This window comes from Monodon monoceros, unplaced genomic scaffold, assembly GCF_005190385.1.
Source record: "Monodon monoceros isolate NGI ecotype Baffin Bay Population unplaced genomic scaffold, NGI_Narwhal_1 Super_Scaffold_18, whole genome shotgun sequence".
Lineage (NCBI taxonomy): Eukaryota > Metazoa > Chordata > Mammalia > Artiodactyla > Monodontidae > Monodon > Monodon monoceros.
The window spans coordinates 37,643,220-37,670,274 of record NW_021703774.1 but is presented as its reverse complement, the minus strand read 5'-3'; the positions used below and the strand labels follow the sequence as shown (position 1 = coordinate 37,670,274).

The window sequence follows — 27,055 nt, the reverse complement described above, 5'->3', positions numbered from 1 at the left end:
CAACCTAGGGAATAAAGACGCAGACCTACTAGAGAATGGACTTGAGGATACGGGGAGGGAGAAGGGTAAGCTGGGACAAAGTGAGAGAGTGGCATGGACATATATACACTACCAAATGTAAAACAGCTAGTGGGAAGCAGCCACATAGCACAGGAAGATGAGCTTTGTGCTTTGTGACCACCTAGAGGGTTGGGATAGGGAGGGTTGGAGGGAGGGAGACGCAGGGGGAAGAGATATAGGGATATATGTATATTATAACTGATTCACTTTGTTATACAGCAGAAACTAACACACCATTGTAAAGCAATTATATTCCAATAAAGATGTTAAAAATAATAATAATACTAAAAATAAATAAATGCACGGCTTCAAGTCTCCTCAGCGAAACATACACTGACTATATGTTCATAGTAGTCCTCTGAGGATTAGCACAACGGCACTCAATTTGCTTGAATATTTTTATCTGTGGTCGCCCTGCAGAACGCCACCACCTTCTGCAAAAGTGCTTCAGGTGTTGAGAAATGATGATGCCACACATGTACCAAGAGGGTATAGAAAGTTGTATTACTCACATAATGAGGATTTCTGGGGAAAGCAGGCACCCAAGCCATCCTGAAAGGGAGTGGCAAATGGCTTTGGTTTCTGTCGTGGTTGGGGGCAGGGCCAGGGTGAGCAGTGGCTGGGTCTGCATGGTTTGAGTTTGCCACCAGCACCCAGGGAAGGAGAGAGTCCATTTTCTTGTTGGCTTGCCCAGAGATGGGACACAACGGGATGAAGGAGGGTGGGGTTTGGGTGCTGTCAGCAGTCGAACATCCAAAATGGAGCCAGAATATTTATTATCATCTTCCTATCTTCCAGCTGTCATTTAGGGATTTAAATGAAATCTACCTATGCTGAAATTTACCTACTGTGTGACTCAACCTACTTAAACTCTCTCCTCATCAGTAAAAATCGCATAACATTTAAAATAAATGATGTCACACATATCAGAGGAAACTGGCTCGGCGGCTGCATAAAACAGACACTCAATAATTGTTTCTGAATCTCAATCTGGAAATTTAAGGGAAAAAAAAAACCTGTTTCCTTCCCATAGTTCTATCTCTACCCTTAGTTTGTATTCTTATAAAAACTGGAGAGAGGCCACCAGTTCTAGTAAAGACTCTTGAAACCATTTAGCAGAGATGTTGGGATGAGGTTAAGAAAAGGGGAGTAGAGAGGTAATAAGGCTAATGGTGGTGGGAGGAGCAGGGAAGGTGGTGGTCAGGGCACTGCAGAGGGTGACTCCCCCAAGATGTGTCACAGAACATGCCTGTCTGAGGCATCTCTGCTGGTCACACTGAAAGGTAGGTGTCCTGGCAAGTATACCCACCGCTGGTAGAGTGGGTAAGGACAGGAAATGGTGTTATAGGTTGAATTGTGTTGCCCCCAAAGCACGTGTCCTTATGTGGAAATTCAGTCTTTGCAGATGTAATCAAGTATGAGGTCATAGTCAATTGGAGTGGGTCCTAAATCCAATATGTTTGATGTCCTTATGAAAAGAAGAAAGAGAGACACGGAGACAGACAGTCAGAGAGCCTGCCATGTGATGACAGAGGCAGAGATGACACTGATGCATCTGCAAGCCAGGGGACACCAAGGATTGCCGGCCACCACCAGAAACAGAGAGACGAGGAAGGATTCTCCCCAGGGTCCCAGAAGAGCATGGCCTAGCTGACACCCTGATTTCAGACTTCTAGCTTCCAGAACTGTGAGAGAATAAATTCTGTTGTTTAAGCCACCATGTTTATGGTATTCTGTTATATCAGTTCTAGGGACCTAATATGATAGAGAAAAAATCATCCACTCCTTCTTTGAAGATCTGAGTGTGTAATTTTATTCAAAATTGGAATAACTGGGGATGCTGACATTTTTTGTTTTACAATGATGACCAAATTGCAGACCTTTATATATTGTCAATTACCCTTTAATTCCTCAAAATTATTTTAAATATAAATGAGAACATGTTTTATATAAAACATCTAGGATTTTGGCTTAAAATAATTTTTATACTCCATGGTTAATAGTATAACAAATTCACAAACAGAAGATAAAAGATGCATTTCTGCAAGATCTGTGAGCAAAGACAAAATGTTAACAATGATTATTTCTGGGCTATGGAATTATGGGTAATTTTTCTTTTTTTGGTAACTTTTAAAATTTCCTCATTGTATAAAAAATATTTTCAAAAGAAACACACTTTTACTTTCCAGAGACATTATTATTTTCATAAAAGTAAAAAATAGGATTCAGGGCTTCCCTGGTGGCGCAGTGGTTGAGAGTCCGCCTGCCGATGCAGGGGACACGGGTTCATGCCCCGGTCTGGGAAGATCCCACATGCCGCGGAGCGGCTGGGCCTGTGAGCCATGGCCGCTGAGCCTGTGCGTCCGGAGCCTGTGCTCCGCAACGGGAGAGGCCACAGCAGTGAGAGGCCCGCGTACCGCAAAAAAAAAAAAAAAAAAAAAAAGAATAAAATATGGAAGCCACAGAGGGGGAGAACGTATTTGCAATATATAAAACCAACAAAAGACTCTTAACCTGGAATATACAAAGAATGCTTACAAATCAAGGGAAAAAAAGGCAACTGACTCAATTTTTTTAAACGGCTAGAGACTTCTAAAGGCGTTTCACAAAAGAGAATATACAAGTGGTCAATAAACATATGCAAAGCTAATTACACTTTAGTCATCAGGGAAATGTAAGTAAATTCATGATGAAAACACACACACACACACACACACACACACACACACACACACAGAGCAGAAGATCAAGAAGATGGACAACTCCAACTTCTGGAGAGGATATAGAGTCATTGGAATCCTCGTGCACAATGTTTAGAGAATAAATTGGTGCAACAACATTAGAAAACTGGTGACTTCTACGGAAACTGATCGTATGCATATTCTAAGACCCAGCAATTCCACTCCTGGGCTCACACCCAATAGAAATGTGTACATGTGTCCAGTAAAAGACCTGTACAAGATTTTTCACAGTAACGCTATTTGTAATAACCTCAATCTAAAAACAACCTATAAAGTCCAGTGGAACAGATACATGAATTGTGGTATATTCATACAATGAAATCTTATACATCAATGAAAGTGAAAAAACTAAAGCTATATGTAATAATATTGATGAATCTCTCAAACAATGTTAGAAGAAGCAAGGCACAAAAGAGAAATACAGTAAGATCTGCTAAAACATGATGTATGTGCTCCTAAAAATCACCACACTATGCAAAGTCATGCAGTTAAAACCATAGGGCCTAAGGGGGAAAAAACAGAGTTGGGGGCATAATACTCAAAAACCTTGCCAGTGACACACAAAAGAAAAAAAAAAGAAATCTAATCAAAGTGGTAGCATGGTTTTGCACATGTAAAATGATTAAGAAATGAGTAAATACTAAAACAAACAGTACTTTAGGTTTACAAAGATCTGAAGTTTGCTTATGGAAGTGGGTGTCAGAAGGGCTGCAGCCTGCAAGTTACTATATACAAAGTGATGGAAGGAGGGTTGACTGACATTGGATGGAGTGTTGTAACAGTAGACATGGCTGGGTGTGGCTCACAACATGCTAGCTGAACTGTGGAGGCTGGCAGACCTTTGAGGTGTGTGCGTGGGTGCGTGTAGTGTATTCCTATGGGCTCGGTTCAGCTGGCTGCAGTTTTCTGCATTCACCTAGAGTTTCTTGAGGACAACACTGTGCATAAGCAAACACTAAACTGCATTATGCTCAAATTGTTCCCTAATGTATCAATCATGATGGAAATTTGCATTCCCAAAACAAGCACTACAGCAGAACTGATAGTACCTTATTATTCTATTTAAATAAGGTTCAAACACAGGCAAAATTAATCCGTGACATTAGACATCAGGATGTTGTTTACCCTAGAGTGGGTTGTGACTAGGAGGGATCGCAAGGAGAAACTTCTGGAGCGCTAGGTACTAGCTAAACAGGTATGTTCAGTTTATGAAAATTCATCCTGCTGTACACTTAAGATTCGTGGCTGTTGATTTACATATATTTTTTAATAAAAGTTCAAAAAAACTTTTAAAATTGAAAAAAATCTGCCCCTTTTCAGGAAGGCTTCCTGGGCTTTTAGGATAAGTACTGAGATTTTCCTGCCCCACTGTATGGACATCCAGTTCCTCGCAGAACACAGGGTACACTAATCACTGACACTCATGTCACATTTATACAGCTCTTTCCATGCAGTGTTCAGCAGTTCATCATTCATACCCCAAAGAATTACAAACGAGGATTCCTAAATTATCAACTCCAGACAGACAGTTTAGCAGAAACTGCAGCATTTTTTTAGCCAGGTGGAAATAGCATTGAAGAAGGAACTACATGACATGGATTCAAGTCTCAGCTGTGCCATTTTCTAGCTAATTGGGTTTGGCAAGTCACTTCACCTAAGTTCTAGTTTCCTCACCCACTAAATAAGTATAATAATTCTGTTCAATCTGTAAAATAGGACTGTAATGCAAGTGAAAGTGCTTTGCAAAATGTAAAGAGATATACATGCATAAGGTGTTGATACAGTATTTTCTCTCTCATGTTTAACTAAAATTTAGTTTAAGCCTCCTCTTTCCCTGTTGGTGTACATCAACAATGTTGTGGACATCAAAATCCCAAATAACAAGGATGGCTGGCATTAGCCTAAATTTTTTTATACAGCCTCGTGTGTAATTAGGGTTTTCACAAAGGCATTTTGATGGTGATGTCGTGAGGGATTTGGTGCTCTGATGCATTAATGTCTTCATCAGGAAAACATGTGTCCACTCAGCATTTGGAGGTATGTGCAGATCTAGAGACGCTGTAAAGCTTCCTGCCCACCATGTTGGAGTCAATACTCAGTTATCTGTGTTCAGAGAAGAGTTTTTGCTACAGCTAACACTGCCCCCTTTCTACTCCCCCTGACCCTGGTTCATTCTCTTCCTAAGGCCCCTCCATCCTGTCTCCTAAATTTTGAGTTTGTTTTTTCTATCAAGTAAATTGAAGAGGGCACAAAAATCTGTTATCTAAAAATATGCCTCTAAACGCAGATGCTGGACTTCCCTGGTGGTCCAGTGGTTAAGACTCCGTGTTTACACTGCAGGGGTTCGATCCCTGGTTGGGGAACTAAGATCCCACATGCCATGCCATGCAGCGTGGCCAAAACAAACCAAAGAAACTAACTAAATAAATAAATCTTATAAAAAATAAACGTAGATGCTGATTATTTGGATAAGTTCTTTTGGATTATCCATATCATTGTATATATGGATGCTGCCTAGAGGTGCTGGGCTGTTGGGTTCTTATCTCCTTCCGGAATCTCAAAGCTCATTATAAATTCTACCCACTAAACTCAGTGGGAGAGGTTCACACACAGAATAATGCTTGCTCCTTCTTAGCCATAAATCAACTCTTCCACGCTTGAAGAGAAGGACACTAGAAGGGAAACTAGAAATTTCCCATATTGTTAACTAATGCTTGTATTAACAGACCGAATTATATGACCAAAGGTCTCAAGGGTGACAGAGAGAGCATTTCAATTAGAATCATTAAGAGTGTTCATTAAAATACAGAGTTGGGGTGCTATCCTAGACCTACCGAATCAGAATCTCTTAGAGAATCTCAGGGCTACGCATTTTAAATAAGCTTGTCAGGTGGTTCTGATGGGCAATAAAGTTATGAAACAACTGTCCTGGAGGTTGGGCAAGAGAACGGCTGACAGCATACTGATTAGTGATGACACAAAGGGAAGCAATCTCGTTAAGGAAGCTGTGTTAGACCAGATCAACCTTGAAATCATTCAACACTGTGTTAATAATGAGAAATGCAGCAACCAGGCATCAAACCTGCACTGAGCCACAGACAGGAGGCAGGAGAGAATGTCATACATATTTAACACTGAGTTGTCACAGCAAATAAACAAAACCAGAAAGTTTCCTACACACCATTCTGAGGACTCATCAGAAGTGAGATGTGACCAGAAGTGAGGTGTTCCTGCCATTTCAGCATGCCCCTGACTACGGATCAATCTCCCCACTCTCCCCGCTTCTATGCATCCATCTGTTTACCAGATGGATTGATAAAGAGCATTTCCTCTGGAGAGCTTGGAAAAGTCACCTTATGCTAGGCAGTTGCAAAGCATAAGGACACCAGAAATGTCAAACTAACATGATGAAAGTCAGGGACTAGAATGGTTCCTAGACTTTAGCAGATGACCAATAAATCTTTTTTTTTTTTTTTTGGATTTATAGAGTGAGCAAGGAAGGAGAAAATGAGATAGGATGGGATAAGAGGCTGGAAGACAAGGGAAATGGATAAACGCATGGACTGATAAAGAGTGGATGGATGGATGGATAGATGGATGGATAGATGATAGATGGGTGGATGGAAAGAGGGATGGACAGATGGCTGGAAGAAAATGTAAAAGAACCATGTCAGATCAATTATCTTTTATCCCTAAACTATTTTTAACAGATTTATTGAGATGTAATTAAAATACCATACAATTCACCCATGTAAAGTATATATAATTCAATGGCTTTTCATATACTCACAGAGGAGTGCAACCATCACCACAATCAATTATAGAACATTTTATCATCCCAGAAAAGGAACCCCTGCTCATTAGCCATCACCCTCCAAACCCCCATCCCTCCCAGCCCTAGGCAACCTAACATACTTTTTGTCTCCATAGATTTGCTTATTCTGGACATCTCATATAAATGGAATCATACAATATGTGGCCCTTAATGACTGGCTTCTTTCACTTACAGTAAAGTTTTCAAGATTCATCTATGTCGTAGCATGAATCAGTACTTCATTCCTTTTAACTGCTGAATAATATTCCATTGTATGGATATACCACTTCTTATTTATCTGTTCTTCAACTGATAGACATATGGGCTGTTTTCACTTTTTTGTCTATTATCAATAATGTTGCTATGAACATTCATGTACGAAGTTTTTGTGTGGGTATATACCTAGGAGTAAAATTGCTGAGTCATATGGTAACTCTATGCTTAACTTTTTTTTTAAGTCCTGTTTATTTTATGTTACTTACTTATTTATTTATTTATTTTTTGGCCGCACTGCACAGCATGCAGTTCCCCGGCCAGAGATCAAACCCGCGCCCCCTGCAGTGGAAGTGCGGAGTCTGAACCACTGGACCGCCAGGGAAGTCCCTATGTTTAACTTTTTGAAGAACTGCCAGACTATATTCCAAAGTGTCTGTTTTCTACTTTACATTCCCACAGGCAGTGTATGAGGGTTCAAATATTTCTATATCCTCTCCAACACTTATTTTCCACTTTTTGTTTGTTTGTTATTGTAGCCATCTTAGGGGTATCTCACTGTGGTTTTAATTTGCATTTTCCTGGTGGTTAATGATGTTGACTATCTTGTCATGTGTTTGTTGGGTATTTGTATATCTTCTTTGGATAAATGTCTATTCACCTTTGCCGATTTTAAATTGAGTTATGTGTTATTCTATTATTGAGTTGTCATCATTCCTTATATAGATAAATTCTTTATCAGATGTATGGTTTGCAAATTTTTCTTGTACTCTGGTTGCATTTTCACTTTCTTGATGTCCTTTCAGTCACAAAAATTTTTACTTTTGATGATGTCCAATTGATCCATTTTTTCTTCTGTTGCTTGTGTTTTTGGTGTCATATATAAGAAACTATTGGCTAATCTAAGGTCCCAAGGATTTAGCCCTCTACTTTCTTCCAAGAACTTTATAGTTCTAGTTCTTACACTTAGATCTTTGATGCATTTTGAGTTAATTTTTGTATATGGTATGAGGTAAAGGTCTAACTTCATTCCTTTGTATGTGGATATCCACCAAAGTATTTTTGATAGAAGAAAAAGAGACCATGTGAGTAGAATATAATAATATAATATAATAATATTACCAATATTATTTCAGGAGCAAAGGTAAGGAAACAGAGGAGAAATCTGTACTGGCCATTCTTTCTCCAAAACTCAGAAATTAATCTATGTGAGCTACAAAAACAGTGGATAAACCTCAAGTATTTTTGTCCCTGTCTCAGGTGCCAAAACCATTAAACTGTACAAATATGAAGACTTAAGCAATTCCCTAAAATCTTCTGTGGGAGAATTCTGAAGATTCCTTCTTCCATCCTTCCTGTCTTTGACACCCAGAAGTCCTTGTCATTCCTCACATAGCCTTCCTGACTGGCCTTCCTGTTCCTAGTACTGCTTTCCTCCAAATCAGCCTCCACATTACCTCTACGTGGATCTTTCAAAAATGAGATTTGTGCCACTCCCTCGCAAAAGTCTTTCTGTGACCCACCCCTATTTCAGCCTATTAAGGATGAAGTCCACGCTCCATGGCATGGCATGCGTGGCCTTCGTTATCTTGTCTTCGAGTTACCTTTTTGGTGTTTCCTGGTGCAACCAGCCTATTCCCTGACATCACACGTCACATCTTCTCCTGCTATGATCCTAAGATGCTTGCAGTTTCCTGAATATACAATTTTATGCCTCCATGCCTTTGTGCAAGCTCTGCCCATCCCCTAGGTCTGATACTTAAACATCCTTTAAGCCCAACTCTGAGGTCACCTCCTCCACGGTGAATTTCTCACCCAGAAGATAAAGTTAACCATTCACCTCTCTGTCCCCAAAACACTATGTCCCGAAGCACTGTGGCATACTTTGCCGTATTTGATTATCACTGTCTCCCAAGCACCTAGCACAATGACCAGGAGAAATACAGGAAGGCCCTCTCCTTTAAGCAATTTTCTCTGTAAAAAAACATCTTAGCCTCATCCAGACTCATCTGAGCACTGTACCTCTTTTTCCTGAATCAAATAGGCAGAGGCGCTTCCCACATTTCTTATTTTCTTACTGTGTACTTTTGCTTCGTTTAGTAAAATCCTCCCTCTGGTAGCAATTTTTTACAGCAAGGCAAAAAGTATGACCCAACCCTCCAGCTATCTTGTTGGGGCAGCCATGAAGTGAGAAAAGTAATCAAGAGGCAAGCTTGAAAAATAAGAAAAGTAAGTGATAGGTAACTGTGGACACAAATAGAATGATAAAACAGGAGCAGAAACAATTTTATTATAAGTTACCTGTTCTCTTCTAGTTTTGTTAAAAAAACAATGACTTTCCGAGGAAAGGCATGGCTCCCATGACAGGTCTGTGTGACCACTATTTATCTATCTGTCATTTGAAAGTCAGCCAAGTAACAGCACTCGTTATGTTATCTGACATCTTTGTGATTGACAGCCCTCAGAATGCAAATGGTCCCTTCCTGTCCCTTATTACAAATGTTGTCAAAAACCTTCTCACATAGGAAACTCAACCTGGAACCAAGACAAATGAGAGCGGACCCACTCTCATTTGGACCCACTCGCATTGTTACCCAATGTGCAAACAATTGGGGAAAGGGAAATCAGGTTCATCAAGCGAAATCCCATGTTGCCGTGTCATAAACTGGGTGGCCTGGCCTCCTCCAAACAGCCCAGAGACATCTTCCTGGGCAGAATGTTATATCCCCTGGCTCAACCCTCAGTTACCTGTTTTCTTCTCCCCCTAAAAGCCAGAGGTTATAGGCAACTCCCTTTGGTACATACCCCTGGCCCCTGGAAGTCTTCTAACAGCAAAGGAATACAATCACCATTTAAAACAAGGTATCAGATTTCCCCTTTTATTTTCCTGACAGCAGGTGCACCTTCTCAGTTTTTTCCCCCAAGGTCACATGAAAATGTCACCAGAAAAATAAAGAAAAGTCCGGAGATGTGCTGCCTAGAGACCTAAATAGGGCTAAAATTAGCAGCTGCCTCCCTCTCCGGGCAAGAGCTGGCAGCAGCTGGAGTGTGACAATACCCAGAGGAGAACAGAGGGGAGCAGAGAGGCGCCGCGGGCATGCTGCCGCGGCCATGCTCTGTCCCCCAGTAGGGGACAGAGGCTTCGAGCCTCGGGCTGGCTGGATGCTGGGCAGCTGCCGAGTGGAGCATCGGCCCTGCCTGCCCCCCCCGGAAGCCTGACGTAGGGTGACGTATACCTCCAGACCAGCTATTTCTATCTGCCGCTTCCTGTATAATCAATGTCATGGTCAGAGAAGGTCACACGAGCAAGAGACAAATGTTAAGGCAGGCGGTAGTTGGAAGTTTGGCTTTGTTTTAAAATCAGCTGATTTGGGATTTCCCTGGCGGTCCAGTGGTCAAGGCTCCGCGCTTCCAATGCAGGGGATGCGGGTTCGATCCCTGGTTGGGGAACTAAGATCCCACGTGCCACATGGCGTGGACAAAATAAATAAAGCCAACTAGCTAGTGCATCCCTGGATGGTCACTGTGGGTCCCCACCTCTGCCCGCCCATCTTCACCAACCATCACCACTCTTTAACCTGACAGGGATCACCCATGAAAGACGAGATTTCTCCAGGAACTAGGAGGTCAGCTTTCCTTGCTTCTCACCTTCACTGGGCTCTCACCACTGGGCTTCTGGCTCAGAATACCCTACTCTGAGTGACTACATTTACCACGTGGCATTGTTGCGGCCGGCGTGTAACTGCTCCTACCCTCATTTCAGACCTTTGGGATGCCTGTCCTGAGGCCCATGCCCAGAGAGCAAAGTCTAAGGTGTGGATCTCAACACCTGAAGAGTGTATTTCTGACCGTCCAGCTCTGGACTCATGCTCTGCACTGCGTTTCTTATAGTGGGGAAGGAGTCATTCCCCGTCCAGCTCAGTACTGCATCCGACCCCTCCACCCACCGTCCCACACCACACAACCTGTACGAGCTTCCTAGGGCTCCTGAAACAAAGTACCACAAACGGAATGACTTAAAACAACAGAAATTTATGGTCTCACAGTTCTGGAGGCTAGAAGTCTGAAGTTAAGCAGCTGGCAGAGCCATGGTCCCTCCGAGCCTCTAGGGGAGGTTCCTTCCTTGCCTCTTGCAGCTGCTGGTGGTCCCAGGCCTTCCGTGGCATGTGGCAGCTCAAGTCCAATCTCTCCCTCTGTCTTCACATGGTCACCTTTTCCTTGTGACTTTACATTATCCTCCTTCTGTGTACGCCTGTCTGTCCAAATTTCCCCTTTTGATAAGGACACGAGTCCTATGCGTTAGGGCTCACCCTAATGGTCTCATCTTGACTTGAGTCCCTCTGTAAAGACCCTATAAGGTTACATGTTGAGATACTGGGATGGGGACTTCCACCTATCTTTTTGGCGACACAATTCAATCCATAGCACCTCCTTTGCCATGCCCTCCTCTCTGAGTAGGTTCCCCTTGTAAAGAAAACGCCACAACAGCAGGTAATATGACCGGGGGCAGCTGGCAGGCTACAAGAATCAATCGCAGGGTCAGTGCAGAGAAAAATGGTCCAGATGAGGCTCAAGTGCCTGTCGGCATGAAGCTCTAACCTCCCAAACAATCCTGTGTGGAACCCAACAGGTGCTCCCAAAACAGGATTCTTCTTTTTCTCTATCTTTATTTCAAGACAATGAAAGGTTTTTCTCCATAGTTTTCATTCTCATTTACTGAATATTCACACAAATACTTGACTGCCTCAATTATACTCCAGAGAGGTGACCACAGTGCCCGACAGAATTCCTGAGGCGAGGGAACATTCCCCTGGATTCCAGCTCCTGATCTGTACTGCAGAGAAAAGAACCACAAGCAGCCCATGCTGCTGCCTTCTGCTGCATTTCCAGCACTGCACCACATAATATATCACGATCACAGGCCTTCGGCTCTTACAATAGCCATTCCTGAGATCGTTTCGTTTCTTTGGTAATTCAGATGGGACACCCATACAAAACCATTTTCTCCTTCCACTGCTTTCTTGGTCTGAGCAAGGGTGATGAGACACAAGAGAGCAAGCTAATGCAATGCCCGAGTAAGCCTAAAAGAGGCAAAACCAACACCCTGAGGGCTGGTTCCTCGGGTGAGCCAGAGTCCTCCACCCACTGAACAAGATTAGGATAAAACTACAGCAGTCCCTCCTTGTCTGCGGGAGATATGTTCCAAGACCCTGGCGGATGCGTGAAACTGCGGATAGTACTGAACCCTATATATACTGGGTTTTTTCCTATACGTACACACCTATGATAAAGTTTAATTTGCCAAGTAGGCACAGTAAGGGATGAACAACAATAACTGATAATAGAATAGAACAATTAAAACAATATACTGTAATAAAAGTTATGTGAATATGGTCTCTCTCTCTCTCTCTCTCTCTCAAAATATCTTACCATACAAATTTAATGCGTTTCCCATCTTAACTAAGTACCTGTAATGCACCGTGGCCATAACTTTTGCAATTTGAGGTATAACAGCAAAACTAGCATGAACTTCTTTTTCCTTCTTCATAATTTCATGTATAGAAGATTCATTCTTACTGTAGATCTTAGCACCTCAGCATATGATTTTTTTTTTCTTTCCCTATTAAGTCAAGAACTTTCACCTTTTCACTTAAAGGACACACTTCATGGTTTCTCCTTGGCATATCTATACTGCCGGCACCACTACTCCTGTGCTTTGGGGCCAGAATTAAGTAAAATGAGGGTTACTTGAACACAAGCACCGGGATACCGTGAACAGCTAACCTGATGACCAGGACGCGTACTAAGTGATTAATAGGCAGGACAAGCTGCACAAAGGGATGACTCATGTCCCAGGTGGGTTGGAGCAGGACAGCACGAGATTTCACCACACTACTCAGAATAGCATGCAATTTAAAACTTAAGAATTGTTTATTTCTGGAATTTCTCAGTTAATATTTTCAGACTGCAGTTGACAAAGGGTAATTGAAACTGAGGAACGTGAAACATAGGATAAGTGGCTACTGCTATAGTTGTAGAGAGACACAGACCAGCTGGCGGCCAATCCAGCTAGTGGCCACGGGCTGGCCTATCAGCTCCAGAAACTCTAGGTCTGACCACTGTCACCTGGCCCCAACCGCCTACTGACAACTACCAGAAACAGAACAACAAACCAGGCACCCCAGACTCTTGTCTCCAACAATGACACTCAGGCATGTTCTGTGATGAAAACTGTGGTCACCTGCACGGTTTAGTTCTCACAGAGCAGAGAGGTCAGTGTAGTATAATACAAAGCTATGGGATTTGGCGTCAAAGGGCTTCTAACTCACCTGGTTCCTCTGCTTCCCAGCTGTGTAACGATAACCAAGTGTCCTGACCTCTGTGAGCCTCAGTGTTATTAGTAATACTGTGATGATGTCTGCCTAACTATCTCACAGGGGGTTGTTGAGAAGATCAACTGAACTAGTGACCTGGAAATTACTTAACCAACAGTGAAGAGTTAAAATAGTAACAATGGATGCTACTAAGTGGCATTAAATTATATTGAGTCAGAGGACTCAGGAAAATCTGAATGCCAGGTAGCCTAGAAATCTGTGCAAAGGGAAGGAATACTTGGGCTCTGGTCCCACACCCTATGTGGACTCCACGTGGCCAGGCTGGACCACAGAGAAGCTCCTTTAAGTGAGATCAGCCTGAATGTCTCAATGTCCCAGATTTTAACAATATGGATCTCTCTCTCTCACACACACATGCGTGCGCGCGCGCACACACACACACACACACACACACACACACACACAGAGTGTTAGTGATTATTTCACAGAAAGATGCAGAGCTGGCCAAGGCCTTAGCCCCCAGGCTTGCTCCTGGCTTTCCCCAACCAAAACAAAGGGTCTGAGTTACCACACGGGAGGCAGAGAAACTCTCTGCAGGGAGAAGAGGGAGGGAATCTGGGAAGAAGAGGTCAAGGGAGAGACGGCAAACTGGGACCAAATTCATGGGATCGTCTAAACGACCACACTCTTGTGTCAAGTGAGGTAGACTGCAAAAAATGGTCAGTCACACTCCTTCACTCCTACTCGTATCAGCACCCTTTGCAATATGATTTCGTAGCTCTTCCTATCAGGAGATGGAATCTATTTCCCCTCCCCTTGAATTTGGGCTAGTATGTCACAGGCTTTGGCCAAAAGGACGCAACAAGACTGATTATGTGCCAGTTCTGAGCCTGAAAAGCCTTGCATACTTCTTGCCCTCTGTCTTGAACCACTATGACTGCCATAGGAACAAGCCTGGACAGGTCTGCTGAAGGATAAGAAATCAACATGGAGCAGACCTTACTCAGCCAATTTGTCCTAGACAAGGCCCTAGAAATGTGACAGCCCAGCTAAGATCAGCAAATCCAACCCAACAACAACTGACCCATAGATGGATGCATGCAGCTGTCCTAGACCAGCCAGACCCCAGTTGACACAGAGACCCGTGAGTTATGTAAATGCTTATTCTTTTAAGCCATTAAGTTTTGGGGTGGTTTGTTATGTAGCAGTGGCTAACTGATACATGCTAACCTCAACCACTGTCCAGTCCAAATTAACACTTCCTTTCCTTTGGGCTAGAGTAAAGATGGTGAGGTGGGACTCAGAGGACAGAGTGACCTTCTCTCCCCAGTACAGCAGTAGTCTTCAAACTGGGTTATGCACACCGCTAGGTGTATTCAGCAGGACTTTCCAAAGTATAAACAACATGGAAAACTTTAGAAGAATGGATTTCCAGATCCTAACAATTAACCTAAGGCTAAGTTTCTCCTTTCCCTTTCTCTTCTCATAAAATATCCTTCATCTCACTTTAAAAACAAAAAAAGCAAACTTCCTCCCCATCTTTCTTATCCCAGATTATTGCTCCAGGATGTAAAAACCTCAAGAGAAGCAGTACAACACTTTGAGAAACTATTTGACAGTGGCTATGAAAGCTGAATATATGTACACCCAGTGACACAGCAATCCCTTCCCAGGTATAAACCCAACAAAAATGCATACAGAGCTTCCCCACAGGTCATATACATGACAGCCCATAGGAGCTCACAGCTATTATGTTCATCAACGTTAGAATGGATAAATTGTGGCATGTTCACACAATGAAATACTTTATAGTGGTGATAAGCAGGAAAAATCTATAACAACACTCAAAAATATGAATGGATCTCTCAATACGATATTGAGCAAGATAAGCCAGACACAAAAGTATGCATCTGTGTGTGTGTGTGCGTGCGCGCGCATTAAACGAACAAGCCCCTCACAGAAAGCTATGCATTTAGATGTCAGAATAGGGCAGGTAGTAACTGGTAGGGGTCATGAGAAGGAGCCTCTAGGTGCTGGTTATACATGTGTGTTTGCCTAGAGAAAATTCTTATGATACGTGCACTTTGCTAGGCTATGTTATATTTCAATAAAAAGCTTTACAATAGAGGAACAACATAAAGGGACAATTAGATAATTCCTTTAATCAAATAACCATAAATTCCTACTCCATCTATTCAAGAGAAATTTTACTTTTTATGTTTAATAATTATGTATCAAACGGTATCATCTTTAAGAGGAGTTATGCACTACTAAGAACTGTAATGATAACCCAACCCAGGAGAGAAATGATTACACTTCTAGCCTCACCGTGGTAAAAAGACAAACCAAAAAAACCCAATGCCACAGAGAAGTACGATAGTTGATAAAGGACATAACTTTGAGACAAGACACAATTCTGCGGGAGCAGTGAAATGGAAATATGAAATCAAGGAAACGTTACTGTGAAAGATCATCTTGCTCATTTATATTTTTAAAGGATGATGGTGGATATCAAATCACTAAGTTATTTATAATTCATATTATTTAGAGGCGTTGGTTTATCTTTTAAATGTCAATATTTATAATATGGCAAAAATTAGGTATTTCATAATTATTTAAATTTATAATACAAGAAATTAGATGCCTACTTTTTTTTTTATATGCCTACTTTAAAACACTTAACCGGGTACATAATTTCTCAAAGTTACTCTATTAGGAGGCACATAAGCCAAAAAAAAATTATACCAAAAAAAATGATTCAGTATCAAAGAATCTCCCCAAATATCCTTCCCTTAAGAACGTGTAACAGTGGTGTATCCCACCTACATCACCTCACTAACCTACGTTAGTCATATGCTTTTGGTTACAAGTTACAGAAACCTAACCAAGCTGGATTGTCAATAAGCGAAGGGTCTGAGATTTAACTCTACTTGCGAGCAACAAATTAGCCTGACACAGTTCCATGGATTCTGGCAGAAGACATGAGACTCTTAGGTCAGAGACGAAGGACTTTCTCACTCATAGCAATAAAAGTAGCCAGAGCATTTGCACCGTTTCCCTGAGCCCCAGATCCCACAATGCGATGCGAAGAGGGCCAAGGTGACGCCTGCACGTGCAGTGGTTATGATATAGGAGATAAGCCCCAAACACAGGAATCTAAATATTTTATAATGGGCAGTAAGCCTGCCTGACCTTTGCCCCAGAGAGAGAGATTACTTTTATTATACTGGACAGTAATCAAATACCCTCTACTTTGGAGAAAGACACTATCTCCGTCTTCCAAAGACGTTTGCCATACAAATATTCTTGGAAAGACAGCCTGGAACAAAAGCAGTCAGTATATCTGCTCAAAAGACATGCAGAAACACAAGAGAGCCCTGGAGAATCATGTGAACTGAGTAAAGAATAGAGGCTCCTATTATTGAAAAGTACACGTATATGTTGGCTTCAAGATCTCCTGGAAATCAGGAGCTTGGGATTAACATACACATGCTACTATATATAAAACAAATAACCAACAAGGACCTACTGTACAGCACAGGGAACTCTGCTCAATATTCTGCAATAACCTATGTGGGAAAAAAAATCTGAAAAAATATGTATAATTGAATCACTTTGCTGTATACCTGAAACTAACACAACATTGTAAATCAAATATACTCCAATAAAAATTTTTTTTAAAAAGAACATGTTGGGGCTTCCCTGGTGGCGCAGTGGTTGGGAGTCCGCCTGCTGATGCAGGGGGCACGAGTTCGTGCCCCGGTCCGGGAGGATCCCACATGCTGCGGAGCGGCTGGGCCCGTGAGCCATGGCTGCTGGGCCTGCGCGCCCGGAGCCTGTGCTCTGCAACGGGAGAGGCCACAGCGGTGAAAGGCCCGCGTACCGCAAAGAAAGAAAAAAAAAAGGTAAAAAAGGATATGTTGCAGTGGGTTGTCTCAAAATACTACCTCCAAAATACAGTTTCCAACATGCAGTTCTTCTTTCCTCAGAGTCGGCTTCCCTCTCTACTTGGCTCTCCACTGGTGACAGCAAGAGGGCTGCCAGCAGCTCCAGCCCAATATTCTGACACCTCTGCAACAAAAGAGAGCTTCTCCTCCCTGACAGTTCCAACAAAAAATCTGGAATTGCACCACATGGGGAGACAGACCATACTGACGGGCCAGTCCTCCTCACATGTTGACCCCTAGATCTCAGTATGACATAGGCTGAGAGTGGGGTAACAGATTTGTTACCAAAGAATGTGGAGCAAGTGTTGCACAAGCAAAACTGCAGCTTTTCCCTACACTGCTCTCTAAATACCCTCAAGCAACAAATCTCACATGTGTACTTCTGTGAAATTAAGCATCATTTCTTTTCACAGATTCTTATTTTAATAAGACTAGCAGTGTGTCCAAATTGCCATTTTACAGTCAAATTTCTTAAGAAAGAAGCTATTGCAGTGGTGCAGTGGTGCCACATCCAGTGGCGGATGTTCTGTGTAATAGCAAATGTTACTCAGTCGCGCCGTGGTGGACTAAATAATGGCTCCTCCAAGGATGGTCGCGTCCTAATCCCTGGAACTCATGCAAGTTAGCTTACCTGGCTTTGCAGGGACTTTGCAGGTGTGATCAAGTTAAAGATCTTGAAATGGGAAGATTATCCTGGATTATCCAGGTGAGCTCAATAATCATAAGGGTCCTTATAGGAGAGACACAGGAGGAGTTAGAAAGTGGGCAATGCGATGATGGGAGCAGAAAAGCAGGACAGAGAGGAGGAGACTTTACAATAGCCAGGACATGGAAACAACCTAAATGTTCATCGACAGATGAATGGATAAAGAAGATGTGGTACATATATACAGTGTAATATTATTCAGCCATAAAAAGTAACGAAATTGGGTCATTTGTAGAGATGTGGATGGACCTAGAGACTGTCACACAGAGTGAAGTAAGTCAGAAAGAGAAAAACAAATATTGTATATTAACGCATATCTGTGGAATCTAGATAAATGGTACAGATGAATCTATTTCCAGGGCAGGAATAGAGACGCAGACGTAGAGAATGAACATGTGGACACCGGGGTGGGAAGGGGAGGGTGGGACGAATTGGGAGATTGTATGTCAATACATATATACACTACCATGTGTAAAACAGATAGCTAGTGGGAACGTGCTATACAGCACAGGGAGCTCAGCTTGGTGCTTTGTAATGACCTAGATGGGTGGGATGGGGCGGGGGGAGGGGATATATGTATACGTATGGCTGATTCACTCCGCTGTACAGCAGAAACTAACACAACATTGTAAAGCAATTATACTCAAATAAAAAATAAAATTAAAAAAGGAAGATGCTACACTGCTGGCTTTGAAGAGGAAGAAGGTAAGCCATGAGCCAAGGGATGTAGCCGGCCTCCAGAAGCTGGTAAAGGCAAAGAAACAAATTCTCCCCTAGAGTTTCCAGAAGGAACCAGTCTTGCCAACATCTTGAGTTTAGCCCAGCGAGACTGATTTCAGACTTCTGGCCTCCAGAACAGTAAGAGGTAAAACTGTGCTCTTTGAAGTCATTAAGTGCATACTAATTTGTTACAGTGGCCACAGGAAACTAATGCGAGTGGCAGCACACAGCAAGTGGTCACTGTCCGGTGCGCTGGTAAACAGAAACAAACTCAAGGATGGGGTCTACTGCACAAAAGAATCTGCTCCCAGAGCTGAGACACCTGAGAATGATGACTCTTGCTAGATGTGCCCTTCTGTTACAAAAATGTTACTGAATTCCAAATTAAATATTCTTAACTTTTAACACTTAAAAAAAATGTTCAGTAATGACCTGAGGAGAAGGTTTGGTGAAAAGGGCCTCCAGCGTGTATGATAACCATTTCAGACTGCCAGGGCACTTCCCTTTCACCGTCAGCTGGTATTCACTGGCACGGCTGGTGCTGAGCTACTTCTGCACCCACTGGTAATATAATAACAACAGTGATAAGCAGTCAAATAAATTAATAATATAGATTCCAGGGTGTGTGTTCATTTCAGAAATACCACGTGACTTCTTGGTTTGAGCCTTAGAGTACAGACTTGGGAATGCGGCTACAGATAGCCTGTTATATCTTGAACACATATCAGGTTTAATTAGAGGATAAAGGGAACTTATTTAAATTTTTAAAATTATTTTGGTTTGATTTTAATTTGTAACATGCTTTTTTTTCCTATTGAGAAATAACTGACATATAATTATGGAGCTATAATTGACATGTAATATTGTATTCATTTAAGGTGTACAATATAATGATTTGATTGTAATATGCTTTTGAATATCACACTGCATATATATGATTGAGGGCCAATGAGAGGTAGAGACTTCGAGTCAGTAAAAATCAAAATTGTTTTCTTTTTATTCGATGAACTGTGTCTAACCATACTATCCTTTACTTGATATTCTATTTAAAGACACTTTAAAATGTTCCCAAATTCCATAAAACTCTTTTCAAATGAATTCGCAAAAACTCCTGGTTAACAGCAAAAAGTTTCACACAACCTCACAGAAAGCAGGACTTAAATGCATGATGATTCAAACTCCTTTCTAGATATTTTAGAAATTCTCTCAGCTATAACATAACCCCAGGCACACTTCTGGAGAAGAACTCCCACTCTCTATTTCTCACGTCCTATGCCTAGTGACTTGTGCTGAAATACTCTTAGGAAAACTGATGCCCACGACATCTGGGGGACCACGTGGCGCAGACTAAAGAAGAAACCAAGGCATCTGAAAGTCTTGAAATTCAGATTCCAAGAATGGTCTGTAATGGACCAATGTGCAACCATGGATAACTCGCTTCACCTATATCTACATATCAACTTCACTGCCAATACGATGGGTGGGAAGCACCTGCTCCTCAAATGCTTCTAGAACTTGCAGAGGATCCAGTGGGGCAGAAGCAGAATCAATCAGAGCAATGAAAACTCCATTGCAAGGTAAGGGCTAGTGAAGAGGGTGAAATAAGTAATCACAAAGAAGGTGCCTGAGACACTGACATCTGCCTTCTGTCTCCCCTCATCAAAGATGAAATTTTAGTCCCAAGAATGTAACGAGATGTGAGGGGAATGAGTTTCTATTTAACCACAGCCTTTAGGAATTTCCAGGGCAACACCCCAATTCGGCTTTAAATAAAATGCCTGTCCAGAGCCATCTGAGTCAGGACATGACTGAACTGCCTGGACGAGCTAGTAATCAGAGAGAAAATATACTGTCTCCTTTCTCAGCTAGAGATAGCAAGCAAATATGGGGAGTGTAAAGGTTCTGACCTACATAAGAAAATTGCTAGCTCCTCTCTCATTGCAATCTGGTGGGAAAACAACCCAATTCTCCTCGCCTTGTCACAGGGTCAGGAGCTAAGTGTTGAGATGGAGTTTGCCAACCTAGATCAGGCAACAAGAAGAAGGGAAAACAAACACGTGTGTGTGTGTGTATGTGTGTGTGTTTGTGTAAGAGAGAAGAGGAGTCAGGCAGGAGAAAGGTTGACGGATACCATGTCTCTACCACCTCCAACAGATGCAGGATCTGGGGCTCTACCACTTAGGAAATGATTAGGTTCCTTTTTGACAAAATCCATGCCTTCTGTTGACTAGATGGACTTTTCAGAAGGAACACGACCCTGCACCCAAACAACACTGTAAAGCTCTCAGCCCCCTCAAGGCCAGATATATTCCCAGTGCATACCCATCCCCACTGACTGCCTTTTCTCCCCACTGTCCCAGGACGACAGAGCACTGCAAGGATGCTTAAGACACAGATTTGGAGATTTGGAGTTATAATGCATTGATATTTTTGAGTTACAGAGCAGTCATCAACTGCTTGTTCAAGAAATTAACTTACACTTCAATGTCGAGATTTTAAGGCAGACATGAGAAAGCTCCTTCCAACAACAAATCCTTTACAGAGCCACAGAGTTATGTAAGAAGCAACCTGTGTTTGCCTCTGCAAAGCATGACACAGCAGGGTCCCTCTTAGAGCAGGCTTAGGGACCAAATCCCCAGCCACAGCCTTCTCAGATCCCTAGACCCAGCTAAGTTCCTTTAAATACATATATAATAGGCTTAAACAGTCACACTCCTCAAGCTGCTTGACGTAAATTTCAATAGTAAAAGTTGGGGGATTTTTTTTAAAGGCAAAGATCTAGATTCTTTATTCTCCACTGAATTAACTGAACATTACTTTTCCAATCTCTGTAGCAGAGATAACACTGTGTGACATGCACCAGACCCCCAGAAAGCCACTCAGCATTTCCATCCTGTGGCTGGCATCGTCCACTTTTCTGGACAGCTGGGCAGAGTGCACAGCAGAAAGGGAAGGATCTGGTTTTACAGCCTCACATCACCAACCCCGTTGAGACCAGGATAGAGATATTTACATAAGGTAAATATTTAGATATTTACTAAAACCAGCTTTGTAGCTTAAAGCAAACAAATCCATGTCTAAAGCAGTGAACTGGAGTCAAGGAGACAAGGCAACTCCTCCAGGCTAATTGTGAGATACTTCTAGAGACACCAGTGATACCGGGAAAAGGCTCCCTAAGGATTAAAGAGGCTGTCCTTTAGGGCGTGTGTGTATCCACATCCCATTCACTGTGGGGCACTGGTAATCTCCTCCATAATCCCTGTCCTCCTTGGACACCTTGGAAGTCTGTGGTGCTACCAGCTCCTCTCTGTCACTGCAAGTCCCATCCCATCAAGGCACAAAGGGACAAGGGTGGTTACCCTTGGGGGAAGATTTACCTTCCCATGAAAGCTGGAAATCTAGAGACTGAGCTTAACCACTCCCCGTTCCCCACAGTCAGACCTCCTGGCTCACTCCTTCGCGTTTTCCTCCGTGTGTAGAGATGGGTCTTGGAAAAACAGCTCCTGATCACGTGGCCAAAGGAAAAGGCCAGAGACAAGCATGATGTCTAAGTCCTGGCTCATCCATCAGCAGCTATAGGTACAGCACAACAATCCCTTATCTGAAACCTTTGGAGCCAGACGATTTTCAGAATTCAGATTTTTTTTATTTTAGAAAGCTAATATGACACCCCCAGCAGTGGCTGAGGAAGCAGCCTATAAACTCATTAATACCTTTTTGTACCAAAACATGAATATTCATACTAATCTTCTATCAGGTCAACCAAATTAGTTATGAAAAGAAATCCAGAGTTCTCAAGGATGGTGGATTTGGCACCACCTGGTTCACTTTCCTCCAAGAGATATCTAAATTCAATCACTCAGGGATAAAAGACCCGCAGCAGGGAACAAACGAGGTAACCACCAAAACCCCAGGAAACCTTCCCTGACTGAGGGCACCCATGGGACAGACCAGCTGAGATGGGACCAGGCTGATGTGTAGAATCTCTGACACAGAAAATGCCTTCTAAGCTGAGCTTCCCTGGCCTCAGAACCCAGAGAGAAACGATTCCAGAGCCCTCCATATTCAGAGAATCATTCGCTTGGGACTCCAGCACGTGGCTCCAAGGAGGACACAGGTATATCCAGTCGTAGATCCTAATAGGACCCACACAGCAGAAGCAGACCAGATATTTCAGACCCCCGCTCCCCGCTCCCCCGTGTGCCTGATGTTAGCTCCACCGGGTGCAGGGCAAATCACGCTTTGATCTTCATGTCTTAGGGAAGCAGAAAGAACATCTTATAGCTGCTATCTTTCCTCTGCCCCTTTAAATGCCAGCATCGCCAGGTTTTACCTCCCAGCTGTCTCTTCTCGCTCTGTGCATGCTGCTTGGCGAACTGTATCCACTCCCACGGCCTCACCCACCGCCCATGCCCTGTCTTGCAGTCATTCCGTCCCATTCTCCTCCCCAATGCCAGGTCACATTTTTAACTGCCTCCTGGGCGCCTCCAGCCGGTTGCCTCATGGTGCCCTGTCCTGCCGTGCCACAGCCTACGGTACCTGTGTGCTTCCCCACATCTCCCTGAACTGCATTTAGGGTGGTCACATGACTGGTGCTGGCCAACGGAATGTGGGCAGAAACGCCGAGTGTTGCTTCTGGTGGGGGTGTTTAGTACCTGGTGACACTGTCTCCGTGTTCTCTTCTCCATAATGCCGGGACAACAAGGTGAAGAATCAAAACAGAAACAGTCTAGGTCCTGGAGTCACTGCTTAGAAAAAACCACTGGACCTTCACTGAACTGTGAGAGGAATACACTTCTATGGGGAAAAATTGCTGAGAGTTTGGGATGGTCTGACGTAGCCGCTAGTGTTCCATACTCTCTGTGAAGTTCAACTTCCACGGGAAGGCCAGCCCTCTGTGCTGTGATGTCCAGCAATCCCGTATGCCTTTGGCACAGCAATTACCTGACTCTGTTGACACGTCTGCATGTCTGGCTCCCACATTTGTGCTTCTTTCTCCACCCTTGTCGTCTCAGTACCTCACAAGTAGCAAACACCCGCTGTGTTTATTTACTGAAGCAAAGATTAGAGTCTTCTTGCTCATGTGACCAGCAAAGCCCAAGTCAGCATTTTCCAGTCATCGTGTTCTTTGCACTGTGCTAGGCATGGTGGGAGGAGGCAAGAAAGGTCGACATTGTGTTGCCCACTTCAAGGAGGATTCTTTTATCTTTAGGTCCTCTGCACCCCATTACTTCCCATCTTTTTTTTTTTTTTTTTTTTTTTTTTTTTGGCTGTGTTGGGTCTTTGTTGCTGCGTGCGGGCTTTCTCTAGTTGCGGCGAACGGGGGCTACTCTTCGTTGCAGTGCGCATGCTTATTACAGTGGCTTCTCTTATTGCGGAGCACGGGCTCTAGGCGTGTGGGCTCAGTAGTTGCGGCTCGCAGGCTCTAGAGCACAGGCTTAGTAGTTGTGGCGCACGGGCTTAGTTGCTCTGCAGCATGTGGGATCTTCCTGAACCAGGATTCTTTTTTTTTTAAATTAATTTATTTATTTTTGGCTGTGTTGGGTCTTCGTTGCTGCACGTGGGCTTTCTCTAGTTGTGTCGACAGCTTTCTCATTGCAGTGGCTTCTCTTGTTGCGAAGCACGGGCTCTAGGCGCACAGGCTTCAGTAGTTGTGGTGCGTGGGCTCAGTAGCTGTGGCTCACAGGCCCTAGAGCACAGGCTCAGTAGTTGTGGCACCCGGGCTTAGTTGCTCCGCGGCATGTGGGATCTTCCTGGACCAGGTCTCGAACCCATGTGTCCTGCATTGGCAGGCAGATTCTTAACCACTGCGCCACCAGGACAGTCCACCTCCCATCTTTATCAAAGGGCAGCTTCCACTTAAAAAAGTACCTGGTCCTTTCAGGAACTATCAGCTAAAACATTTCTCAGAAAGCAAGATCAAAGGGGTATTGTAGTGACAAGAGGAAAGCAGAACAGGGCTCTCTCGCGGTCCCTTTGAGCCTGGCTCACCTAAGCCTGTCACAGTTTAGATTCACGACCTGGCACCCTGGGATCATGCAGCTGTGTTGGGGTTATTTCTGTTGTGAAAAGAGCTGCAGCCAAAGCATCGCTGGCTTGTCGGGGACCCAGATGTAGAGGCAACAGCCTAGCCATGACCATTACCACTTGGCAAAACTTCCGAAACCAAAAACACAAAACCAGGTCACTGGTCAGGGAAGCGGAACAGGGGACCTTGGCTCTGAACACACAGTGAGCCGGCTGAATAATGTGCTCTGTGAGTAGTTCCCATTCTCCCAGTGCTCTTAGGACGTGATATAACTCTCAGTTCTAGCCCAAAGGAAATGATGACCGTAAATAAATGATGACCAATTACTAATGCAATGCAATTACTAATGCAATTTACCCGCTGCAGCTGTGACTCTGCTGTGGACATGGAGACATACATGACATGAAACACATGTACATTAAACATCAGGTTGGTTGCTGATTCTGGCAAGCCAGCGTTCAGAAAAAAAACATCCACAACAAAGAGGTGTGGCAAACCGGGCACCGTGCCCATAGCAGCAGCACAGTGGGGCTTCTAGGACATTCTCCTGGTAGGACGTTCAGGGTAGTAAGTGGAACAAGGTTAAGACTCTACAGTATAGTGAAGGCTGATCTAAAGATAGCAGGGAAGATTAGGAAAAATCCAATAATTGGAGAGGTAACTTAGTAGAAGGGAATGATAAGAGTTTGGGAGATTTGGGATGGTACATTTTGATGATGAGTATCACACACGGCAGATAAAATGTACATCAAAATAGGGAACAGTTAAAACCACAGCTAAACACAGGACTTTGCTCCTGGCTGGTATTTTTATAGGTCACACACCACGCATAGAGCAAGGAATGCCTCCCCGCCGTCACATACGTGATACCAGCTGCACAAATGCGGAAAACAAGAAATTGTCTGAAAACAGCAACTTACCTTGTATGAAGATCCTATTCCAGTAGATTTTCCCGACTTGATTGCCCCCAAGAAACACCAGGTTGGACAGGATCAGCATGGAGGTGGAACAAGATGCCAGGGCAGCATGGAGTCGACGGCGAGCTTGTGGGGAGAGGAACTGGGCCTATAGGGAAAAGGGAGAAGGCATCTCATCACAAGGGTGGAAAAAATCGGGCTGAGACATCACACAGCCTTTCTCGTTACCAACTCAGGATGCCTCCCTGCAGAGCCTGAGGTAGGTTGATATTTAAACAGCTCTCAAAACTTCTGTTCCTGCAAGATGCTCATTCTGGTCTAAGGAATGAAGTGACACACTCCCAAGTTGCTATTTCCTATTGCCAAAATGGGCTTCCCTCTGACATGTGTAACACAAGCATGGAACCTAGTTAGGATCTAGCTGAGATGTCTCCACACGCTTTCTGCACATACATCTACAGGTACAAGAACTGTTTAGACTCCTCTCCATGATAACAAGCACAACTCTATGTAATGAGGTCAAGCTCAGGGCGATCTTCTGGGCCAGTTAACTTGACTCAGGGAAGCACCCCCATAAATCTGACCCACTATTAGAAGGAATCCTATTAAAAGGGTTCAGGAGAATCAGTACAAGCCAACCCCCTTCCTGGAATCAGAGCTCAGGGTACATGCCCCACCGAGAGTGAACTTGTAGCAGCAACAGAGAATGTCAGCTTATCACAGCGCCTGAAACATGCAGGAACTGGAGAGGTGTTTTCCAGTAATGATGATAAAAATTTCTGCTCGTCCGTCCAAGGTCTTCACTGCACTTTTCCTCCCCTTTTAATATTTTCTCAGGGATTTCATAAATTAAACAAAGTGTTTATTTCTCAGCGTTGATCATTCTGGTGCCCTACTGAGTGAGATCAGTACGTGCACAGGGATTGTCCTTCGGGACTGCAGATTCAGAATGAGAACCAGGTACGGCTCAACCCAAGCTTTCTGACAAATACCTCAGCCTAATCCAAAGACACAGAAAAGAGGGATTTCCCTGGTGGTCCAGTGGTTAAGAATCCACCTTCCAATGCAGAGGACATGGGTTCGTATTCCTGGTCGGGGAACTAAGATCTCACATGCTGTGGGGAAACTAAGCCCGTGCGCTGCAACTAGAGAGCCCGCGGGCTGCAACGAAAAGATCCCGCGTGCCGCAAAAAGACCCGACGCAGCCAAATAAATAAAGATTTTTAAAGGTTTTTTTTAAAAGAACAAAAAAGACATAGAAAAGAGAGAGAGCAGAGGTTCTAGAGATCATTCCTGAATATCTTCCTAAAGCCTGCACATCTCTGGGGTCACTTGCATCTTGATTTCAGCTGTGCTCCTGTTACAAACAGAGTTCTGAATTAACAAGCAGAAAGGACTAAGCTAGAGGGTGAGTCTCAAATAGGAGATTTACTTATTCCTGGTGACCCTACTATGGATCATCTGTGGCTACTCTGTAAGCCTTGGTAGTGTCCTCTGAAAGCCTAGAGAAATGAATTCCTGATCCCCTCCCCGTTTCTCCCCTGCCAGTCCCAGGTCTGGTCTGTAGGCTCAGA

The 27,055-nt window shown here is 43.4% G+C and overlaps 1 protein-coding gene across 3 annotated transcripts in view; it reads right to left on the bottom strand.

Annotated features, from left to right (window-relative positions):
• HHAT (hedgehog acyltransferase) overlaps nt 1–27,055 on the bottom strand; it is a 363,625-nt gene that overhangs the window by 25,320 nt on the left and 311,250 nt on the right. For all 3 annotated transcript variants that reach the window (XM_029230718.1, XM_029230716.1, XM_029230717.1), the window contains one exon: nt 25,485–25,629. In XM_029230718.1, the coding sequence (XP_029086551.1) occupies nt 25,485–25,629 (145 nt within the window). The remainder of the gene's footprint in view (nt 1–25,484; nt 25,630–27,055) is intronic.